Raw genomic sequence first — 21688 nt, forward strand, 5'->3', positions numbered from 1 at the left:
TCAGTTTACTGGTAGGTTTGAACCCCCCCCCCCCCTTTCGTGTTTGTGTGTGTGTGAGAGAGTTTATCTCAAGAGCAGTGGTGGGCAGTTTGTGGCCATACAAATGCTCTTGGGCTAGCAAGCACAGCTAATAGTAATGATTGGGGGGAGTTGCTCTCTAGTATCACCTGGAAATCCACACTTTCATTTTAAAGAAGAAACCACAGAATACAACTGAAAACTGGATTGTTGCTGGTATAGATCGATCCTCACTGCATTCCAAGTAAATGTTTTGGCTACACAGCACAAAGGTTCTCAAGTGTTTATAGTATGTTTGAATGATAGGAAAGATCTTTGTAACTAAGCTGCCAGTACAATTAACACTTCTGCAGAAAAATACCCAACTGGCAAAACCGCATCCAGAGGATTCCTTTCCCAAGAAAACCCTGTAAAATTCATGGGGTCAACAGGTGACATGAAGGCACATACCCAGACACATGTTTAGAGTAAGAATAAGAACTTTAGTTAGTGGCTTGGGTCCCACAGCACCTGCACAATTTCATCACCCCCACTATCTAGGTGCTGCACTAACCTACATTGAATCAAATGCTACTAAATAGTTTCCTAACCAGCAGATTAGGAGCAAGTCCTATACCTAGAATTAGGCTTTGCTCAAGAATTTTTTCAAATTGATGTTTTAAAACTGCTTTTAAGATTATTATTACATTAACTTGAATACCTTGTTTGAATACCGTGGAGTTTTATATAACTGTTTTAACTTTATAAGGCACTTGGATCCTAGAGCTGGGGAAAAGGCATGATGCAAACAAATAATAATTTTCTTGCCTGGGCCAGAAGACCAAATTATGCTACGATAATTTCCCTCATACATTAAGGGTGATATTTATCAAGGCTAGCTAAATTATTTTGGCACTTGTGATAAAAATGCCACAAACACCTTTCAGTAGAGGTAAAAATACAAAAGGTTAACTAGAAATTTGACACCACAATAATTCCCATAGGCTCCATTTTACTGCCTAATGATAGGGCCCACATGCTACTCACGTTCAGGATCTAGGCTGCTGTGTAGAATTCAGAGGCAAGGAAACTCACCCTGTTTCTCCTGAGGACCCACTTTAAAACAAAAAACAAAACCCGGGCGCCTCAAAATACATCCATCAGCTTTATACCGTAAAACACCCACCCCCTAATGCCACCTTACTTTTTCAATACTCGTACACACACACTCCAGGAAGTGAGAACCAGTTTTTAGCCCAAAATGCAGTTACGGCCTGCTGGGGAGGATGTCCAGTTTCCCAGGCTTGCTCTAAATTATACATACTTTTCACAAAAGCCTTGCATGAGAGGAACACTGACAATTATCAGGGCGCAACAATCTAGTACACCTATAGCCACACGCAATTTAAAAGTATCCCTATTTTGTTCTGCCACTTTGCGGCACAAGTTTCTTTTATTTCAACAACATTTCTTTATAAACATTTAAGGATGCAGCTTTACCAGTTTCTGATAAAGTGAGATGATTATTCATTAAATGTATAGTTAAGCTTATTTCTCAAATGATAGAATTCTCAGACCCTTCTATGTGTCCTGATAGTTTTAAAAATAAATCTATCCTGCGCTATAGAAACATGTTGATTTTTAAAAAGTAAAACCCTGTGCAAGAAGAGCAGCCTTTTACTTAGACTTCTGCTCAGTCCATTTGATTCAACTGAATTGCACTAGTAGGATCAGACTGCGGCCAGTTTATTTGCATTCATATGAATAACAGCAAAATACTGGCCATGGCATATTTTTAAAAAGATACTTTATTATATTTAATTTAGTTACTGTATTTGTTTAATTGAAGGCTTTTAAATGTAAAGAGACTGCTTTCTAAATGTATAGAAAAACATGCTCTACTTGTTTTAGTAAAAATTCACACCAGACAATGGAACAAGATCAAAACTAGGTCCCTCAGATGTTTACAACTGAGATTTAGAGACATGAGCTAGATTTTCTACTGCTGCTTCTCCAGTTCCTCGGCTTTTAGCTGTTGATTATACCTGTCAGAAAGAAAAACATTCAGTTACTATCAGAATAACTACAATGAACTAAAACCTTCCAAAAAAGTGTAACAGACATGCAAGTTTGAATTGGACTAAAAATTAGGGTACGTCTTTTGTCTGCTTCACAATGCAGGATTTCTAAAACTAATGGAAGAGTGGGGTGGTTAATCTTTGGTGATCATCAGCTGATCTGCAACGGTTTCCAGTATCCTGACAGTACACACCAAGTGCTGACTTAATTATACGAAATCCTATCTATCCATGCATTCTATTCAAGTCAATAGATGAATGAAACTCCTGCAATGTCATCTAGGAGCTGGTAGGAGCACACAAGTCAGTCTTTCCAATATGCCGAACCTTTAAAGGGCTAAGAAATTTCATCAAAATGCATATGAAGACATTCCAAAACAACAGCTGAGAAAGCTAAATTTAAACCTAAAATTAAAGCTGTATTTGGTCACATTTAATTATTTTATGATTAATGTTTATTCCTCATATAGGAAATATGCAACATTGATGGACAACAAAGCAATTTGCATGTATTTTCTCTCATTACTACAGTACCCATTCCTGTTGCCCTAGTACTAGCATTAGCAAAACTGCTTAAAATACATAGATCAGTGACAACCCATTTTTATTCAACTTACCTGACAAAGTTATTACCATTATTTATTATATAATGCAGTCACTGTACATGGCACATGACAAGAAAAAGAACAAAAAAACAGTTCCCTGACATCAGGATTATAATCTAATTTAGACATGACACAAAAGACAAATGGGATGGCAGTGTGGGAAGGGATGAAGTCCAGCAGATACTTCCTCTTCTTTCTCCAAGGCCAGGCCAGTGGCAATTGGGGTAGAGGGAGGGCCCTTCATCTGATTCTGGGTCTAGGCATGATGGAACTGTTCTCTCCCTCTAAGGCTAGATGATTACGAACATTATACACTTCCTCCTCTTTGAATTGACCTCATAAAAGTACAGGTTGAATATCCCTTATCTGAAATGCTTGGGACCATTTCTGTAATTTGGATTTTTTGTTGGATTTTGGAATACCTGTATTTGCACATACATAATGAGACATAATGAGGCTGGAGACTGATCTGTGAGAGGGCAGAAATCCAAGAATAGTGCTTGGCAAGAATCCACATCCTGCCATTTAACAGATCCTCATGACTGTCTCCAGCCTTGCAAAAACAATACAGATATGTAGCTCAAAAAGTTTTTGATTTTATAGGATTTTGAAATTTCAAATATGGGATACTCAAACTATATTAAACTTAAACAGAATTTCTGTCTCTTATTTAGTGGGCAGAAGAAATACCTATGCTGGCAGAAGATTTAATGCATCTGAAACTACCACTTTGTACACTGAGAGATCATTCCCCCAAATGTTTGGCAAAGCTATCCAATTTATCTTCTACTGCCTTTTAAAAAATCTAGTTCAGTTAAAAGAACCCCACCTTTTTCCAGCCTTGTCAAAGTTTACCAATAAAAGCATGTGTGCTCTGCCCAAGATGGACATAGTTGAATTTACAGCTGGATTTTATATATTTTTAAAAAATTGAACATCACACCTTTCTGCCTTTCTTGCATCGATCATCCCCAAGAGTTACTCCAGGTGAAACCTACATCCATCATATCACCTCTTGCAGACCTGGTATAATGACTGCCCAACTCTCTGTCTTAAGACATAATGTAGACATTGCCCAGTGGCAAAGTATAGCTCTAACAGTATATTTACTCTGCAGGGGGCAAGTGGCTACTGCACCTTTAGATGTATGCAAAGGTGACTGGAAGCTAGTGGCACCCAGAGAAGTGGCCATCACTATTTGGAAGTTGCTGCTTCTTTCCCAGGTGTGCAAGGGCACCTGGACAACTGGATACACCCATAATGAATCAATAGTTCAGGAAAGGCTTGGGAGTCACCCGCTTTCCTTGCAAGCCCAGGGCTAAGTCATGATATAAAGAGGCACTGGATGCCTCCTCTTGTAAAAGTACTTACACTGGCATAACCAGTGGTTACACCAGTGAAAGCCATGAATAGGATTCCTGACATTTGTCTTTTTTCCTCGCCATCCACATACCTGTTTTTTTTAAAATAAATTCCTGATAATGAAAGAGTTCTCAAAACCTTGTGTAGGTTTTGTGCCATTTTGCTTTGCCTTTTGAATGCTTTCTAGTCACAGGGATTTCCTCTATTTTACCAGGATGCTGAATAGCAGTATGTGGTTCAGACAGGCAAGGAAGAATGTAAATGTTGCCCCTGCCCCACCATGAAAACAACAACAACAACCTTCCACAGCTATATTAGAACAGAGTTTTGTCAAGAGAGGCAGGGCAGTGCTTGTGCTATGTTTTCTCATGTTTCTCAAGCTCCCAATCTGATGAACAGATCCTAGAATAAACCACACTTAAATCCATCCTATTTGCAATACCTACCTCCATATACGGTAGAGTTGAGAGCCACCAGCACAGCCAACAAAGAAGTTAACAGTGAACAAACCCCAGTTTTTAGGAATAATAACTAGAGAATATCTTGACCAGATAAGGCCTGTTGGATTATAAAGAAAGAAATGCTCAAGAAACAAAGTTAAACATAAAGGACATTGTTGTGTCAGATTTTCACATTAAAAAGCCACGTGTTATATCTAGATATATTAGATTGCATTCAAGTACCTATTCCATTGTATTTGGGCAAATGCTCTAATCTATTTATGAACCACTTTTTCATCATTTATTTTTTCCTATGTTGAGTTTACAGAATGGAAGATACCAGCTCTTAGAATAGGTGTCCTAGTGCAAAATGCATTAAATGAAAACAAGTCCTAGAAAATGACTGAGGCTTGTCTCCACAAGTTCTTTAGATTTGTGATTAGACTTGTGAATACAGGCAGGCTTCACAGGCTTATGAATGCAAGTTTGCGTATTGTTGGAATAAGGTCTGGGACAATCCCATGCTCTTGAAGAGTTATATAATGAATGTACCATCAGAATATGGGGCTTTCTTCACACTGCAACTATACAAGATCAAACAGGAGGGAGCAGATGTTTGCAAATAACTAACATCCTACAGCCAGAAATCTGGGTCATCTGTACAAAATATCACAGTTGACCTACAGATTTGCTGAACTGTTTGGCTATGCTACATTGAGAAAGCAAGCTACACTACAACAAAATGCAGTTTAACATGTATTATGCAGTCTTTAGGTCAGATGTTTTGATTTTATGTTGTACTTTACCCTCATTTGGACAGTTTCTAGAGTAATGTTACCAGTTCAAACAAATCCATTTTAAGAGTTGCTGTTAGAAGCAGGAAAGTTAGTAATTACCCTTAGATTCTCAACACTGCATGTTTACAACAGCAAGTGCATGGTTTGAAATGTCTTTTAGAAAATAAAACACTGTGGCGGGTTATAGACCGCCGCTTTGAGGCGGTCTGCCGCCGCCGCCGTTTGCTCCGTAAGGGAGCCGCCGCAGCCACACCGCGCGGCTCCCTTGCGGAGCAAAAAAGAAACTCCAAAATGGAGCTTCTTTAAGTGGCGCCTCTATGACGTCGCGAGGCGCCAGGGGCGGACTCGTGACGTCATAGACGCCGCGACACGTGCGAACGCACAGCATCCGATACATAAACATGGCGGCCCCCATGTGGAAGGGGCGCCGCGTTGTTTTACGTATGGAATACGTACTAGGGTTAGGGGGTGCGGAAGCACCACCCCTTCCTAACCCTAATACGTATTCCATACGTATTTTTTGGCGGTTTGTAACCCGCCTGTGTTTCCCAAAGCATCTCTGTCTTTTAGTTCTGATTTTAACAGGTTCACAAAAGGCTATTAACAAGAAAATGAAAGAATACATACCTGTAGCCGTTAAGACAGCAGACTGTGACGTGCTGAGTTTTTCTGCTGGCCTGGTCATATCAGCCATTCCAGCACATACCAAACCCTGTAGAAAGAAAGTAGTAGCTTACTTTAGTATTATTTTAAGACAGGTGTCATTGACCCTGCCCTCCAATTTGCATTATGTAACTCCATGCATACAATCCACATTGATAGACTTATGAAGGCAGTCATGGCTGTGCAGTAAGTTCTGCTATAATATGATAGTTGTGTCCCTTAAAAAATATGGGAAAATTGAGTGAGGTGCAAATCTCAAAAAATACTGCTGGTAGCCAAAATATCTATTTAATTTGTCATACATTTTAATGAATAAAATTTATCTTTGCAAATGTGAGTATATGGCAGGGGTGGGCAAATTACATTCCCCCAAACCTCTGGAGACCCTTGTGAAAAGTGGCCAGACACCCAGTACTTTAACTGCTAATAATGCTTGTGGTGTCTCAGCTTCCTGCAAGTCAAATGTGCAAATCCTCAGCCCCTCTCCTTCCATCCACCTCTCTCACCCCAACCCAGTTTAAAATCTCCCACCCCTTCTTTCATCCACCTTACTCACTTCTGTCCTGACTTAAAATCTAATCCCTGGCTTGAAAATTCTCCCTCCCTCTCCTTCCATCCACCTTACTTCAGTCCCAATTTAAACTCTCATCCCTTGCAAATATCCCTATCCTTCCTTCCAATCAGCTCACCCACTCCTGTCTCAGTTTAAAATCACTTCCCTTGCTTGCAAATGTTCCCACTCCCCTCCTTCAATCCATTTCATTTCAGTCCCTCACTTCTCAAATCCACAGACCTGACAAATGACTGGCTAAGATGAGGTGCTGCTTAACAGCTGAGATGCAGAGAGGCACCGATATTGAATGCTCAAGATAGAATCGTGCTATAGCCAATCAAGAATTCATGATCTGCAAACAGTATTCCTCTATTAATCAATAGTGTTCTTGCAAATTCCCACATGTTATAGCAGAACTTACTATATGTATTTCTAGCAAAAAGGTTGGTAGAGAACACAAATGGTCACAGAGTATTACTGCAGCTGAAACAGCAGGTCTTATTATTTTCAGACTTCCTTCAAACTGTGCTGTGACCAAAGGATAATAATTACCCTTCTCCTATGCTACAGTTGCTAAACAAACAAACAGCAAAAAAATGAAACTGACCTTTCTTGGTAAATCCATCTATAACTGGCTCATTGAACCAGAGAACTTGGTAAACCAACCCTTGTAAACTCATGGAATCAGTTTATCTACTCTAGTTGAGACTAACAACTGGATTTAAGTCATGAGTTTTGGTGAATTTCAGGATCCCAGTCATAGTGATTGTTCCTCTGTGCCATCCCACGAATGTTCCAGTATTTCATGCTTCAAGGTAGCTCTAAGACAGTCTTCTACCAGTATTAGCTTGAAGAAAGCAAAGTAACAGCTGAAACAGTGGTATTAGGGCTGCGCCTGTTTCATGTTACACAGACTGCCCTTATTAACTTTTTAAATGCTGTTCTAGAGCTTTAAAAAGCCTCCCTTTAACACAATAGCATTTAGAGTACTACAGCACCGGAAGGTTTCTGGAAGCCTGGTTTTCCACTTTTTTCATAAATTTTCTTTAAAATGAGGTAGAGGGAGGTAGCACACAAAGCTTTAAAAGGACTGGGGCAGTCTACAGAGTACACAATAAAAATATCATTATTATGCATACCGTTGAAAGTAATAAAGAATAACACCTTTATATGTCATCTAAAACCCATCTCTGATGGTGCCAATGTAATTTTTACAACTGGCCAGATGCATTTTCTGGTACTATTAAATGGCCCTGTTGTCCAGCTTAATATTTAAAATGGCCAGTACTACTACTTGAAGCACAGATACAAAAAATGGAGAGAAGACATGCAATGCAAAAATAGGACAAACCACAGTATTACTCTTTTCCCAATTTAAATGGTCACTACAGGAGACTGACTAAAAACAAATATTATTAATTAAGAAAGACCCTTGGTTTGTTTTTTTAAATAAAATAATTTATAGTAAGGGATATTAATGATACTGATTCTCTTAAGACTTGAATGAAGTAATGATGAAGTCTTGCATAACCGAATAGTAACACAGTCTTGTATACTATAAGATAATAGCATTCAAACAGTTCACTAAATTAAATATTTACAGTTGCTTCATATAGGAAACATTCACAACTGGGCTACATAAATATCTAGAATCATATGCATTACATGCAAATTCATCAGGTAAACTTACCCATTTCATAATTGGTGCCCAGAAAAACACTGTTTTGGGACCTGCCAAAAAATGATTTCAGGTACATTAGATTGCTAAACTAACTAGAATTCCACATAATATAACTGCCAGCCAGGTATGTGTAAACTACCTTGGTTCAAATCCAATCACTAATCCTAACCAGATGAATCCTATTAAAAGAACTGGATTTATGTAACTTGATTTATCATTCAGCATTTGATGATATGGATTTATTATAGTTGGAACTAGCAATTTGATGTAGGCATCTCTGCAGTCTGCCATACAACAACTTGGTCGAAGCCACTGAATCACTATGCAAGTTATCAAAACAGCAAGTAACCTTAATGGACTAACCAGATATAAGTTGCTAAAAACAACAAAAAGGGAGAGATTATATCAGAGAGCATAAAAATACATTATGAGATACAACAAAATCTCTTAAACAGGAATTGAGTTCATGGCAAAAAGAACAGCTTTCCCAAAGCAGAAAGAGAAAACAATTATGTTTCTATCTAGGGATAAAGGATTCTTATTTGCTGTCCTGACACTGATGCATTTGTCTTAAGCTGTAGTCAAATGTGTGAGAAAGGTTATGGAATCAGGCAGGACTTTCTGCTAGGAGTGCCTTGGGGCCCCTTTATTGGTAGGGCACTGTTGCTATGTCCACTACCTCCATGAAGAGCAGCATATCATGGCCTTTAGCTACTAAGGAGATACAGTACAACTCAGAATTCCACTGCACAGAGGTTTATTGGCTGCACAGCTTTACAAAGCACAAAATCCCATCTGTCCCCCCATGCCATTAGGTCAGAAAGGTGACAAGGCCTTTTGAATTATTGAGCCCCTAGGATTGGGTTGCCATTCATCAGGACCTCCAAACCGGGACAAATGTAGGGCAAAATGTTCAAATGTAGGACACATTTTTTTTGTGTCCTACATTTGAATAGGAGCCTTCGAGGCTTTCCCTCTGGGCCTGGGCCCCGCCCTCAGTGGGGGCGGAGCCCAAGCGGAGAGGGACTCCTCCCCATCAGGGAGGCTTTCCCTGCAAGCCTGGGCCCCGCCCTCGGCAGGGGCGGAACCCAGGCAGAGAGGGATTCCTCCCCTTCAGGGAGGCTTTCCCTCTGGGCCTGGGCCCCGCCCTCGGCGGGGGCGGAGCCCAAGCGGAGAGGGACTCCTCCCCATCAGGGAGGCTTTCCCTGCAGGCCTGGGCCCCGCCCTCGGCGGGGGCGGAACCCAGGCAGACAGGGATTCCTCCCCTTCAGGGAGGCTTTCCCTGTGGGCCTGGGCCCCGCCCTTGGCGGGGGCGGAGCCCAGGCAGAGAGGGACTCCTCCCTTTCAGGGAGGCTTTCCTTGCAGGCCTGGGCCCAAGCGGCAAGCGAAAGCCTCCCTCAGCTTGCTATATCTCGCCAGGGAGCAGGGGCAATCCCGGGGACGGGGCCAAACCGGGCCGTGACCGTGCGGCCCTGCCCCAAACTGGGAAAGTCCCGCCCCCAGGCGGGATATGGCAAGCCTACCCTAGGACCACAGGCTGGACCAGTAGTCTTTAATTCACACCTAGATCAGTCACTTCAAGGGTATGTTTAGGCAGGATTAGACTCTTTTCTAGTTACTGTATTTTCTGGCGTATGAGACTACTTTTTAACACTGGAAAATGTTCTCAAAAGTCGAGGGGTCGACTTATACGCCGGGTGTTATCTTATAGGGCAGGCGCTGAAACTTCCAAGCTGGAGAATCTGTAGTTGCCGCATATGGTGGGGGGAACTCAAAACCGGCCACAGCCGCATCCCTGCCATATGCAACGACCATATGAAAGCAGCAAGGGCAGCACTGTACAAGTACAGTAGAAGAAAATCCACTCAGAAGTGACTTAAAGCAGTCCCGATGACGAGATAAGGAGGCACCTCACCGGGAAGGTGTAAGTGAAGGGTGGAGCAAGCTGCAGGTGTCTGGGACGCCCAGGGTATGGAAAAAGAGCCATGTTTGTGCTACTGCTCTGATAGTCTTGGAGACAGGGAGGGCTGGGCAGGCAGGGAGAGCTGACCAATCCAAGCAGGCTTTGTATACCTGCATGTCATAAGCATTTGAATTTAAATTACCATATTGAAATCAAATGGTTTTTTAATATTTATTTGGTGTACATTGGAAGAGGGGGTAGTCTTATATGCCGGAAAATACAGTAGATCTCTGTGCAATCAGATCCGGGAAGTTATTGACTGCAGGATCACTCACTACGGCTGGGGCAGCAGGCAAGTCAGGCTGGCCCTCTGGGGGCACAGAGATGCTTTCCTCCCAAACTCTTTGGATGTTGAGAGCTCTTCTGGAAGATGAGAAAGCTGGCCCTACAAAAACCCTGAGTTTTACTGCTTATTGAAAAAGGTGCAAAACTTTGCTTCAGCTACAGGCTGTCACTCTTATCCAAAATGCTTGGGACTAGAAGAGCTTTGGATCTTGGAATATTTGCATATACATAATGAGATACCTTGGAGATGGACTCAAATCTAAACATGAAATTCACTTGTTTCAGATACACTTTATACACCCAGCCTGAGGGTAATTTTATAGGCAATATATTAATGAAACAAAGTTTGTGTGCACAGAAAGCAAAGCGTCACTATCACAATCACACATGTGACAATTTTGGATTATGGAGTACTGTATTTCAGAGTTCAGAATTCTGGATAAGGGATACTCAACCTGTATTTTAATCCAGGAAATGAATAATTTATCTCTAGTCCGCTCTTCATTTCGTTTCAGAAGAATAGTTGTCATGAATCTACTTAGTAAGATAACTATAGAAATTCTAAGACTCTAAATCAAGATTTGTAGTACAGGTTGAGTCTCTCTTATCTAGAATTTCAAAATCCAAAATATTCGAAAATTGTTCAGATTGACTGAGATAGTGACACTTTCTTATGGTTCAATGTACACAAACTTTGTTTAATGCACAAAATTATTAAAATATTGTGTGTAAAAGTATCTTCAGGCTATGTTTATAAGATATATACAAAACACAAGTGAATTTTATGTTTAGACTTAGATTCCATCTGCAAGGTATCTCATTATATGTATGCAAATATTCCAAAATACAAATAAGTTCAAAATCCAAAACACTTCCAAAATCCAAAATCCCAAGCATTCTAGATGAGACTTAATCTGTAATAGAAGCTCTAGAACACTTTAAAATATTTTGATTGTAGCAGATTATGTGTTTGACTGTTCACAGGCCAAAATTCTTCACCAAGTTCTTATGTATGCCCTACTGCATTTGCAAGCTCTTTTAATTTAAGTAGTACAATTTTTTGAAACTCAGATTTTCTATTCTCCAAATTAAATTCAATAAAGACAGTGTTTCATACTATTCTTGATAATTATACCTATAATAAACATCTTGTAAACTAAGGTTAATTCTTTGGTACTGATCTTTCCACCTAAATGTTTTGATTTGAGGAAACTATACAAGTCTAGTTATGACTTAAGTATTTCTCATATGCATGGTTGAACAGAAAAGGATCAGGAACCTCAAGTGGAATATGTCTCTAGTATTATTCTCAAAGGTCTTTCAGTATTGGCCATTCTAAAGTTCTCAATGCGACCCCTGGCTTGTATTGAACAAGCAACATGATAGTGGACACTGATCAACTACACAAACCATGCAGCTTTGTTCTGTGGCTGTTTAATGTGCCATCTGGCAGCACACAGCTTCCCTTCTTGGGGTTGTTCCTTCTTAACAAGCCAGAGAAAGAAACAAAGAACAAATTGAGCAAGCTGATGAAAAGCCTGGGTTCCTATAAATCTCTGACTTGTCATGCCATGTGAATATACCCAATGGATGTAAAAGAAATTGGGCTAAGAAGAAATTGAGGGAAAATGTACCCTAAGCACATGCTGAAGAATATGCTTTTGGTTCTATAACTAGAGCCACAAAATCCTTTCATACTCCAATCAAGTCCTGTTTTCTGCCTCCACCCAAAGCTTTCTTTATTTTGGCAGCCTAATTTAGGATGGGGAAAATTTGTTGTTGTTGTTGTTGTTATCACTATGGTTAAATCATTGGGAGCTGGAAAGCTATCCCAGGGATGTAGCCAGGATTTTAGGAAAGGGGGGGGGGGGGGTCCAGACTAAGTGCCACCATTATAATGGGGCTTGGGTGCGGCGGCACAGCAGCGCACACTATTCATTTTTCTAATGGAAGGGGGCGGTCCGGACCCCAAGAACCCCCCCCCCCCTTGGCTACATCCCTGGCTATGCTGATCTACTGCAAATTAGACAGAGAGATCTACCAGCAGATCCTAATCTACCTTTAGTTCACTTAGTGCATATAAACGTACATGCTGTTTTTAACCATTAAGGGTTTACTCTCCTATCAGTATTAAAACACTCCCCAAATATACTTCCTATAAGTAGGCTTGCCATATCCCGCCTGGGGGCGGGACTTTCCCAGTTTGGGGCGGGGCCACATGGTCCCGCCCTGGTTTGGCCCCTCCCCCGGGACCTCCCCCCCCCCCCAGCAAGGCCCTGGAGGCAGCTCCAGCCCTCCCCATGGCTGTGGGCCACTCCCCGCCTCCCTGCCTGACTTAAGCCTAGAGAGCAGGTCTTAAAGACATCTGCCACTCAGAGCTATTGCCAGCCCACTTGGTATATATACCCTGCAAGAGGCATTACTTTCAGGTTACAGTGAGCAAAGAAAAAAAGGCCATCAATCGTTCCTGTTTCCCTGGGAGTCTAAATGCCTCCTCATCTTTTAAATGTCTACCACTCAGTATTCTTGTAATTCTTTATGACAGGGTCGTTTTTGAGGCCCTAAACACCTTTACTTGTAATATGCAAATTTCTCCCGAAGCTGACCAATGGGAAAGAAGCAATCAGCCCCCCTCCCCTTGGGTTGGTTTTCAGTGGCTTGGAAGGAAGAGATTTTGCCTTGCAAGTTGCTGGTAAATAATACAGTAGAAGGCTTTGGGGTAGCAAAGGCTGCAGAAATAGTTTGACACCCCCCCTTAAACATCCATGGCTCAGTGCTATGGGATTCTGGGAATTGTAGTTTCTTGTGGCACCAGAGCTCTTTTGACAAAAGGAGACTGAATGGAGGCGTTGCCTGGCTGGGGGCAGAGCCTCTTGCCAGCAGTGAGAAGGCTGCGATGATGAGGAAAAGCAGGGGCTCCTCTGGTGGTCCTGGCCACTTCCCTTGGCTCCCTCCCTCCCTCCTCCTCCTCCTCCTCCTCTCAGAGCTCATTCACACTCCCTGGCTTTTCTCTCCCCCCCCCCCCTCTGCACTTTGAGACCCCTTTAACTGCCAAAGCTCAATGCTCTGGAATTCTGGGGTCTGTGAGGCATTTGGCCTTCTCTGTCAGAGAGCTCTGGTGCCACAATAAACTACCATTCCCAGGATTCCATAGCACTGAGCCCTGGCAGTCCAAGCAGTGTGTTTTGGACACAGAGATCCTCCAAATGAATCCAGTCCCTAGCTTTTATATCTCTCACACACACTGCAGGAATAATAACCCACTTTGAGACTGCTTTAACTCAGTGCTAGGGAATCCTGGGAATGCTAGTGTTTGGGAGACATTGAGACTTCTCTGTCAGTGATGGCTCTGAGGCCACAATAGACTACAATTCCCAGGATTCCCCAGCACTGAGCAGTCTCAAACTGGACCATTTCCTCAGTGTGGATGCACCTGGGGAGGAATTCTGGGAAGTGCAGTTCAACTACGTTTGGAGGGTTATGGGACTCCCTGTCAGAGATAGCTCTGGGGCCACAATGTACTACAATTCCCAGCATTCCTCAGCACTAACCCAGGACAGTTAAGTCACTCTCGAACTGGATTATTTCCTCAGTGTGGATGCAGCTTTGGTGAGGAACTCTGGGCATTTCAGTCCAGCATTGTTTATTTCTGCAGTGTATTTTGGACCAGAGACAAGGTGACCAGGCATCCTCCTCCTTTTCCAGGACATGTCCTCTTCGGTCAAATTTCAAAAGGTCCTCCATTTGGATCATGGCTAAGAAGCATGGATTTATAAGTACATGGGTGTTTTTAGCTTTTATTTTTGGCCATGTCCTACATATTTTTGCTTGGGTGCCCTACATTTTGGGGTGAGGGTATTGGTCACCTTGGTCAGAGAGCTTTCCAGGGGTTAACTGCCATTCTGCTGTGGTGCTGGAACAAACCACCATTCCCAGAATTCCATAGCATTCAGCCAAGGCAGTTAAAGTGGTCTCAAACCAGATTATTTCTCTAGCGTAGATGCAGCCCAAGCCTTTTGCCTCTCTTATGCCTGAGATTTCAAAGCCCAGCCTTGGCACCACAACAAACTACAAATCCCAGGATTCCATAGGATGGAGTGATGAGAGTGAAAGCAGTGTGGCAGCAGCCTAAGTGTGCTTAATGCAGTTCTTAACATGGTGCACCTCTTGCCTACAGAGTCTGACAAGACTTTTTTGTTTAACAACTTGTACCCATTAACTCCATTTCATGTCTCCTTTATTTAGTGGGGAGGAATACGGACAAAACAAGTCAAAATGAAGGAAAACCAAAGTCCCTTGACCAAAGGGTTTGGTTGTGGAATAAGCCTCTGAACTATGCAAGAGGCAATGTTAAAATAAAGCCATGTTCAATGCTCAGATGTGCTGTTTGGAATGGGGAGAGGGGGGGTGGCCAGAAAGGGAAGTACATTTCCGTGATCCGTCTACGAATAATGTCAAAATGTCCTCCATTTTGATCATGCCTAAGAAACATGCATTTATATTAACATTTCTAAAAAAGCCTCAATTTTTTTGCATGTCCTCCATTTTTAAAAAATGTGTCCTACATTTGAAAATGTTGTCCTGCATTTGTCCTACATTTGTCCCGGTTTGGAGGTCCTCACTTATGGCAACCCTACCTATAAGTATACAGATTTCTTTGAAGACAGAGGCTGTGGTTATTCATGATACTTTTGATAAAGTTTTTAGCACAGAGCTTCAGCAAGGACAAACAGAAAGCACCAAGCCATGCCTTTCTGCTACCAAAATCAAATTTAAAATAATCTGAAACTGCTTTAACTGCCCTGGCTCAATGCTAGTTTTGTGAGACATTTAGCCTTCTCTGTTAGAGAACTCTGGTGCCACAATAAACTACAATTCCCAGGATTCCAGAGCATTGAGCCAAGGCAATTAAAGTGGTCTGAAACTGTATTATTTCTGCAGAGTGTTTTAGACGTGAAATAAACTAATCAATAATTACAGTGAGTGGTTGACAAACCAGAAATAAAGGGCTTTGCTTCAGATACTGAAGTTTGTGTTCTAGGGCAAATGTCACTTATCAAAGTAGGCCATCAAAATGACCTGTACAAAGGACAGAATGTATTTGTATTTTGGCACAGAATCTGAAAATATGCATAAACGTCATCAGCAGGTAGGACTGGGTGCTCAGTCCAACAAACAGAAAACTTAAAACTTTCCTCCACAGACTAGTTGATGCTTGTGAACAACTGTAAGAACATTGGTTTCGAGAATGGGCATTTCCAGATCTATGACCATCAAGCTATTAATGCACGGATACATTATTCTAGAAAAATGAAGATGACATGAGATAAAGAAATTTGGAGAAAATCTGGTATCTTCCCACTGTCAGTCCTTAGGTGCCTGCTTTAAAAACAAAACAAAACACTAATTTGCTAAGTGAGGTTAAACCCATCATAAAACATGACAACCTGAATCGGTAGCCTGAAGTAGCTTCTGTAAGGCTACCTATAGAATTTGTAGAATTCAGAGACACAGCCATGTTAGTATGAAATATCAGTATTAAGTCTACTTCCTAAGATGTATCTAAGTCTATGAAAGCTATATCACCTTCGCTGTTCCATGGTATTTCTTTTCGGTGTAACAGGCATAAAATTGTGTTATGCTTAATAAGCCTCCAATAAAAGTAAGATTCTTTGTTATAGTAGATGTCAAGTTCTTCACAGAGAAAGAAAATGGTAATTCTTCTCTTTATATAGCCCAGGTCAAAAGACTCAAAAGTCAGCATAGTGGAAAGATACGAAAACTAAGAAAGCTAGTTTCAGATAGAAGAAGAAAGATAACAAGCAGGTTGTTTGAGAATGGATTACAGATAAGAGACAGAAGATTACCCATAGTTTTCCCTTTTCTGCTGAGTAAACCCAAAGGAATATTGTAGTTAATAAGTGCAGTGAGAATATAATGGTGGTATGAAAAGCTTTCTCTGCCTAGCATTCTGTTCGCATAGTGACAATTCAGCTATGAGAATCCCACAAGTGACAGGAGTGCAATATCACCTTGCTTTCTGTGTTTCTCAGGAACTGCTATTCTATAGCTTTATCACCTCCCATACTAGAGGTGATATATAACCATGCTCTTTAGTAAACAATGATAGCCTTATCTTGTGTTAGGGCTGGTATAAACAGTCCTAAAGGGGCGGCCTGACACCGCTCCTTTGAGCCCCGGATCAGGGCCACAGCAACCACATGCTGTGGCCCCAATCAGGTGTTTTTACAGCCCAAAAAGAAGTGGCAAAATCATCTCTAAACACCACACCCCCATGCCGGCATATTTTGCCGGTGTGTTCAGGCATCTGCTATCTATAACAACATCTTGAGGTAGTAAATTGCATGGTTAACTAGGCATTGTATAAAGAAGTTGTTTCTGTTACTTGTTATGAGAAAAACTTCTCCTTATCCAGTTTACCATTTTCCCCACACTATGCATAATTTTAGACAACTTCATCCCCCCTTCTGGGTCTCCCCTTTTCATTAACTGAACCGTCTAAATGTAACCTTTTCTCATGGGAGATGTGCTTCCATCTTTTTGGATGCAGGTTCCAACTTGAAGGTAATAATAAAATAATAAAATTTTTATTTATATACCGCCCTTCTATAAAATCAGGGCGGTGCACAACATTTCATACAATACAATACAGAATTAGGCAAACAAAGTTAAAATCCAATAAACACACATTAAAAACTCTCCAGCCAGCTTGCCACTGCTGACGTAGAGGAGGGGGAGAGGTTAATCGGGGCTCATAACAGGGAATGCCTGTTTAAATAAGAAGGTCTTCAGCCCCTTTTTGAACTGGGCCAGGGAGGTGGCCGAGCGGAGCTCAATGGGCAAAGAGTTCCAGAGGTTAGGGGCCGAGATGGTGAAGGTCCTTTTTGTAGTAGAGACTAGTCTAGCCCCTGGAACCCTTAACAACTGCTGCCCAGATGTTCTGAGTGTGTGGGGCAGATTGTATGGGGAGAGGCGGTCCTCGAGGTATCCTGGGCCCCTTTTTAAGGTACAGAGATGGCACATAGTATTTCAATCATGCTTACATCATAGAATTGTATAAAGGTATTAGGACACTGGTAGGTTCAAGTTGCTTTCCTAATCACTTCTAACATAGTATTTAGTATATCTATAGATTTGTTTATTATTGGGCTTGATGTTTCAATAGACTTCCAAAATATGTATACTTTCCCATTTCTTATTGTTTCCTTTTGTTAGTTTCATGAGTATCTCTTTCGTTGTGTTCTCCAGGTAAGTCTTCTTTTTCCCTATTTCTTTTACACTGTTGGACCTAGCGGTGCTTCTCCTGACTTGCAATATACATCCCACTTGAACTTCTAGTCTTGTAGTTTTGATTAAGCCCCAAACATTTCTAAAGCAAGTGAGCAATGGAGATGTCAACAACCTCCTTTTTGTATTTTGTAACCTAAAATGACACAATATTTGACAGGCGTCTTGTTGCTGACAGCTATTAAGCATCAGAATGACTTTGTAAATGTTGAGAAGAAGTCAAGGAAACGTGCCACTGAAAGCATACCCTGTAAAAGGCCATGAAATAAAGAACATCTTTGTAAGAGAGTCTAGATAGAGGGAAGAAGAAGAAATGGTCTATTATTTCTTCTAGGGTTGACATAGAAATACTACTGTGGGTCAGTCATGTGGGTCACTCTTAACTCTGGGTGGGCTCTGGGCAATGCATCTACAGTTAACCTTTTCTAGACAAGTCACCTTTCGAAGAACTGCCACACTAAAGAAACACTCCTTCACAAAAAACACCTTAATAGAGGAAAACAGTCGCAAACCTGGCCTAGACCATCTAAGTTCAAGAGTTGCAGTGGAGAATGGACATCCAGTATTTTTAAAAGTACTGTAGAATGAATTTCATTCAGAAGGTGCCACTTGTCTTTTCTTCTTTCCCTGCATGGCTATGGCTTGCAAAGAAACCCTTTTTCTATAGTTATTTTTGTGGGTTTTTTGGGATATGGGGCCATGTTCTAGAAGAGTTTATTCCTGACGTTTCACCATCTTCAGAGAAATCCTGTTTCCGTCTAGGTAGCCTAATTCTCTCCTCCTCATGAGACAGACAAGGGATTCAGTTTTACCCAAATCGTGTGTTAATGAAGAGGATGAACAGAACTGCAGCTTTTACACACCTTTGTTTATTCTTGACAAAACCCATAAAACTACAGGGAGAGGAAGGAGCACAGGAGAACTGCGTTGACATCTTCCAGGTCATGTAGGCCTGCTCTCCGGCCCCTCGGTCCACGAAATACAGGATGGCATTGTGACTCTCGTCCCAAACAGACCCTTCACAAAACCTCCCCCGTTATGCACTGGGAAAGTATTTGTTACTCCTTGTTTGAGCTGCTCGTCATCTGGCCAAGAAGTATGGGGCCAGATGGACGGTTCTTCTCCCTGCCTTTTATCCCACAACCCAGTGAGACCCAAGGTCACACAGGCCTAGGCTTGCCATATCCCACCTGGGGGCGGGAATTTCCCGGTTTGGGGCGGGTCTGCATGGTCCCGCCCCGGTTTGGCCCCACCCCCCGGGACGCCCCCCCCCCCCCCCAGAGAGGCCCTGGAAGCGGCTCCACGGTTGGAGCTCCGGCCGCAGGGTCCTCCAAGGCCTCCGTGAGGCAGGGGAAGAGGCTGCCTGCCATCGTGGCGATTGCCGCAATGAGGAGCAGCCCGCACCTCCTTCCCGGCCTGGGAGCAGGCCGAGGCTTCCTCCCAAGCCGGGGAGGAGGAGGAGGACAAGGTTTAAAATGTAGGACCTTTTTTTAAAATTTCCTGGCCAGGAAATTAAAAAAAAAAGAAAAGAAAAGGTCCTACATTTTTAAACCTTGTCCTACATTTGTCCCTGTTTGGAGGTCCTCAGCTATGGCAAGCCTACACAGGCCCAAAACACAGGGCATCAATAGTCCAGTTTGAGACCGCTTTAACTGCCCAGGCAAGATGCTAGGGATTCTGGGAACTGTAGTTCTGTGAGACATTGAGCCTTTTTACATCTATTTTTTTAATTGTTTGAATTGCTTCATTGTATTTTGCGTGTTCTATAGTGTTTGAACTTGTAAGCCGCCTAGGGACCCTGTGCTATGAAGAAGGTGGGATACAAATGAACATAATAATACTAATGTTAATCATAATATGCATTTTGAGCCTAAGAAGCATGAGTTTACATTTCTATAAGTGTTTTTAGCTTTCTTTTCCATGGCCATGTCCTCCATTTCCCTGGAATGTCCTCTATTATGGGATGGTGTTCTGAATGCCTGGCCCTCCTTTGCATTTAGGACAGTGGTCCCCCAAACGGTGTGCCCTTTAAGAGCCTTTTGGACTCCATCTCCCAGAAGCCTCAGCCACGATGGCCAATGGCCTGGGAATCTGGGAGATGAAGTCCAAACCCTTTAAAGGGCACCGCTTCCTCCCTCCCCTTCCCTGCTCTCGCTTTACCTGCCGGGTGGTTGTACAAAGGGCGCAGCCGGGGATGCAGCATGAGCTCGATCCGGTCCAGGAGGCGGTGGTAGGAGGCGCGGAACCCCGTGGCTGCGGCGCCCGCCATCCTTTCGTCTGGAGGGGGCTTCGACCTGTCCCTGTCCTTCTCCTCCTACGCTCTGCGGAGGCCCTGTCCTTCCTTCAGTGTTCTAGTGGGGCGAGCCCCTTTTCCCGCTCAGCGATTGGCTCCCTGGAGGAGTAAGGGGCAGGGCCTCGGCAGCCGATCGCCTCGCCATTGGACAGCGCCGCTCCAGAGGCTCAGCTCACCGGCGTCGATGACAGCGGGGCGGGGGAGCGGGCGTCCGCTTTTTATGACGTCAGCAGCAGCAGCAGCGGGCGAGGGTCGATGACAACTGAAGCCATTATTTCCATCAAAGAAGCCTGGCAACAAGCATGGCTGCCTAGAGGTGGCCTTTCACTTTGCCCTTCCTCAAGGGAAAGTCCTTACACTTTGTTGTCGTGGCCCTTCAAGTAGTTTCTTCCGACTTACTGACAATCCTTTGTGGGTCTTTCCCCCCATTTTTGAATGTATTTTATTATCAGAACAAAAGCAGCCAACAGTTAGAAAACCAAGGGCATTTGCAGCATTCAGCCAGAAAGCTCTCAGGCCTCACTGAACTACAAACCCCAAAATGCAACAGGAGTTGCAGACAGTCAGAGCAGTTAAAGCGACCTAGCCCCCTTGTAATGCAATAATTATAACAGTCCAACACTTTCAAACCACGCAGCTTTCCCTACACGACTCGTTTTAAAACTGTGGTCCAAAACACACTGCAGAAACAATCCAGTTTGAGACCGCTTTAACTGCCCTGGCTCAGTGCTAGGGAATCCTGGGAAGTGTAGTTAGTCATGGCACCAAAGAGTAATCTGACAGAGAAGGCTAGATATCTCACAGAACTACAGTTTGCTCTGAGGCAGGGATTCCCAAACTTGGGTACTTCAGGCCTTTTGGATTTCACCTTCCAAAAGCCCCAGTCAGCTTGGCCAACAGCCAGGAATTCTGGGGTCTGAGGTCCAAAACATCAGGAGGACCAATGTTTGGGAACCACTGCAAGTGTGAGAGAATGTGATGGAAGGGGGGGAAATAACAGCCATTTTCCAAAGCGACCACTGAAACGTCACATTGAGGTTTGAGCAAGCTTGTTTTCTGCTGCTCCAGAGACTGGGACCTAGAGCAATGGATGCAAGCTCCAGGAAAAGAGATTCCAGCTCAACATTAGGAAGAACTCCCTGAAAGTAGGGGCTGTTTGACAGTGGAACACACTCCCTTGGAGTGTAGTGGAGTCTCCTTCCATGGAGGTCTTTAAGCAGAGGCTGGATGGCCACGGCACAGTGGTTAGATGCCTGTACTGCAGCCACTCACCCTTAAACCATAAGGGTTGTGAGTTCAATACCAGCCAGAGAGGCTCAGGCTCGATTCAGGCTTGCATCCTTCCAAGGTCACTAAAATGAGTCCCCAGCTTGATAGAGAGCAATTAGCTTACACTTTGTAAACAATTTAGGGAGTGCTTAGGTGGTATGAAGCAGTATACAAATGAAGCTGCTATTGCTATCCTCCCTAATATACATCTTTACTAAGCACTGAAACAACATGCAGGCACCTGACAAACATCTCCAACTGTTTTTTATTCTTCTCGTTTGGTTTGTAACATCTAGCCTGATGAAGAAGCCCATGGAGCTTCAAAAGCTTGCAACAAGTATATACAGTTGTCTCTCCACGTTTGCGGCTTTGACTTGCGGCTTTGATTATCCAT

The 21688-nt window shown here is 42.7% G+C and overlaps 1 protein-coding gene across 1 annotated transcript; it reads right to left on the reverse strand.

Moving 5' to 3' along the window:
• Positions 1–1787: 1787 nt before the first annotated feature.
• LOC149319730 (mitochondrial pyruvate carrier 2-like) lies at positions 1788–20098 on the reverse strand. The gene is made up of 5 exons (XM_089512257.1): positions 19893–20098; positions 8186–8226; positions 5907–5991; positions 4489–4600; positions 1788–2042 (listed from the first exon to the last, which is right to left on the reverse strand). Exons 1-5 carry the CDS (start codon positions 19999–20001, stop codon positions 1997–1999), a joined length of 393 nt encoding a protein of 130 aa, XP_089368383.1. The 5' UTR covers positions 20002–20098; the 3' UTR covers positions 1788–1996.
• Positions 20099–21688: the final 1590 nt, after the last annotated feature.

This window comes from Sceloporus occidentalis, unplaced genomic scaffold, assembly GCF_023333645.1.
Source record: "Sceloporus occidentalis isolate IW3139 unplaced genomic scaffold, rSceOcc1.0.p SCAF_2, whole genome shotgun sequence".
Lineage (NCBI taxonomy): Eukaryota > Metazoa > Chordata > Lepidosauria > Squamata > Phrynosomatidae > Sceloporus > Sceloporus occidentalis.

Coding starts and splice junctions, on each gene's coding strand:
- LOC149319730 (XM_089512257.1), bottom strand. CDS start 20,001: ATGGCGGGCGCCGCAGCCACGGGGTTCCGCGCCTCCTACCACCGCCTC. Junction 5,992..8,185: donor GGGCACCAATTATGAAATGG/GTAAGTTTACCT, acceptor TTCTTTCTACAG/GGTTTGGTATGTGCTGGAAT. Junction 2,043..4,488: donor CAACTCTACCGTATATGGAG/GTAGGTATTGCA, acceptor TCTTTCTGACAG/GTATAATCAACAGCTAAAAG.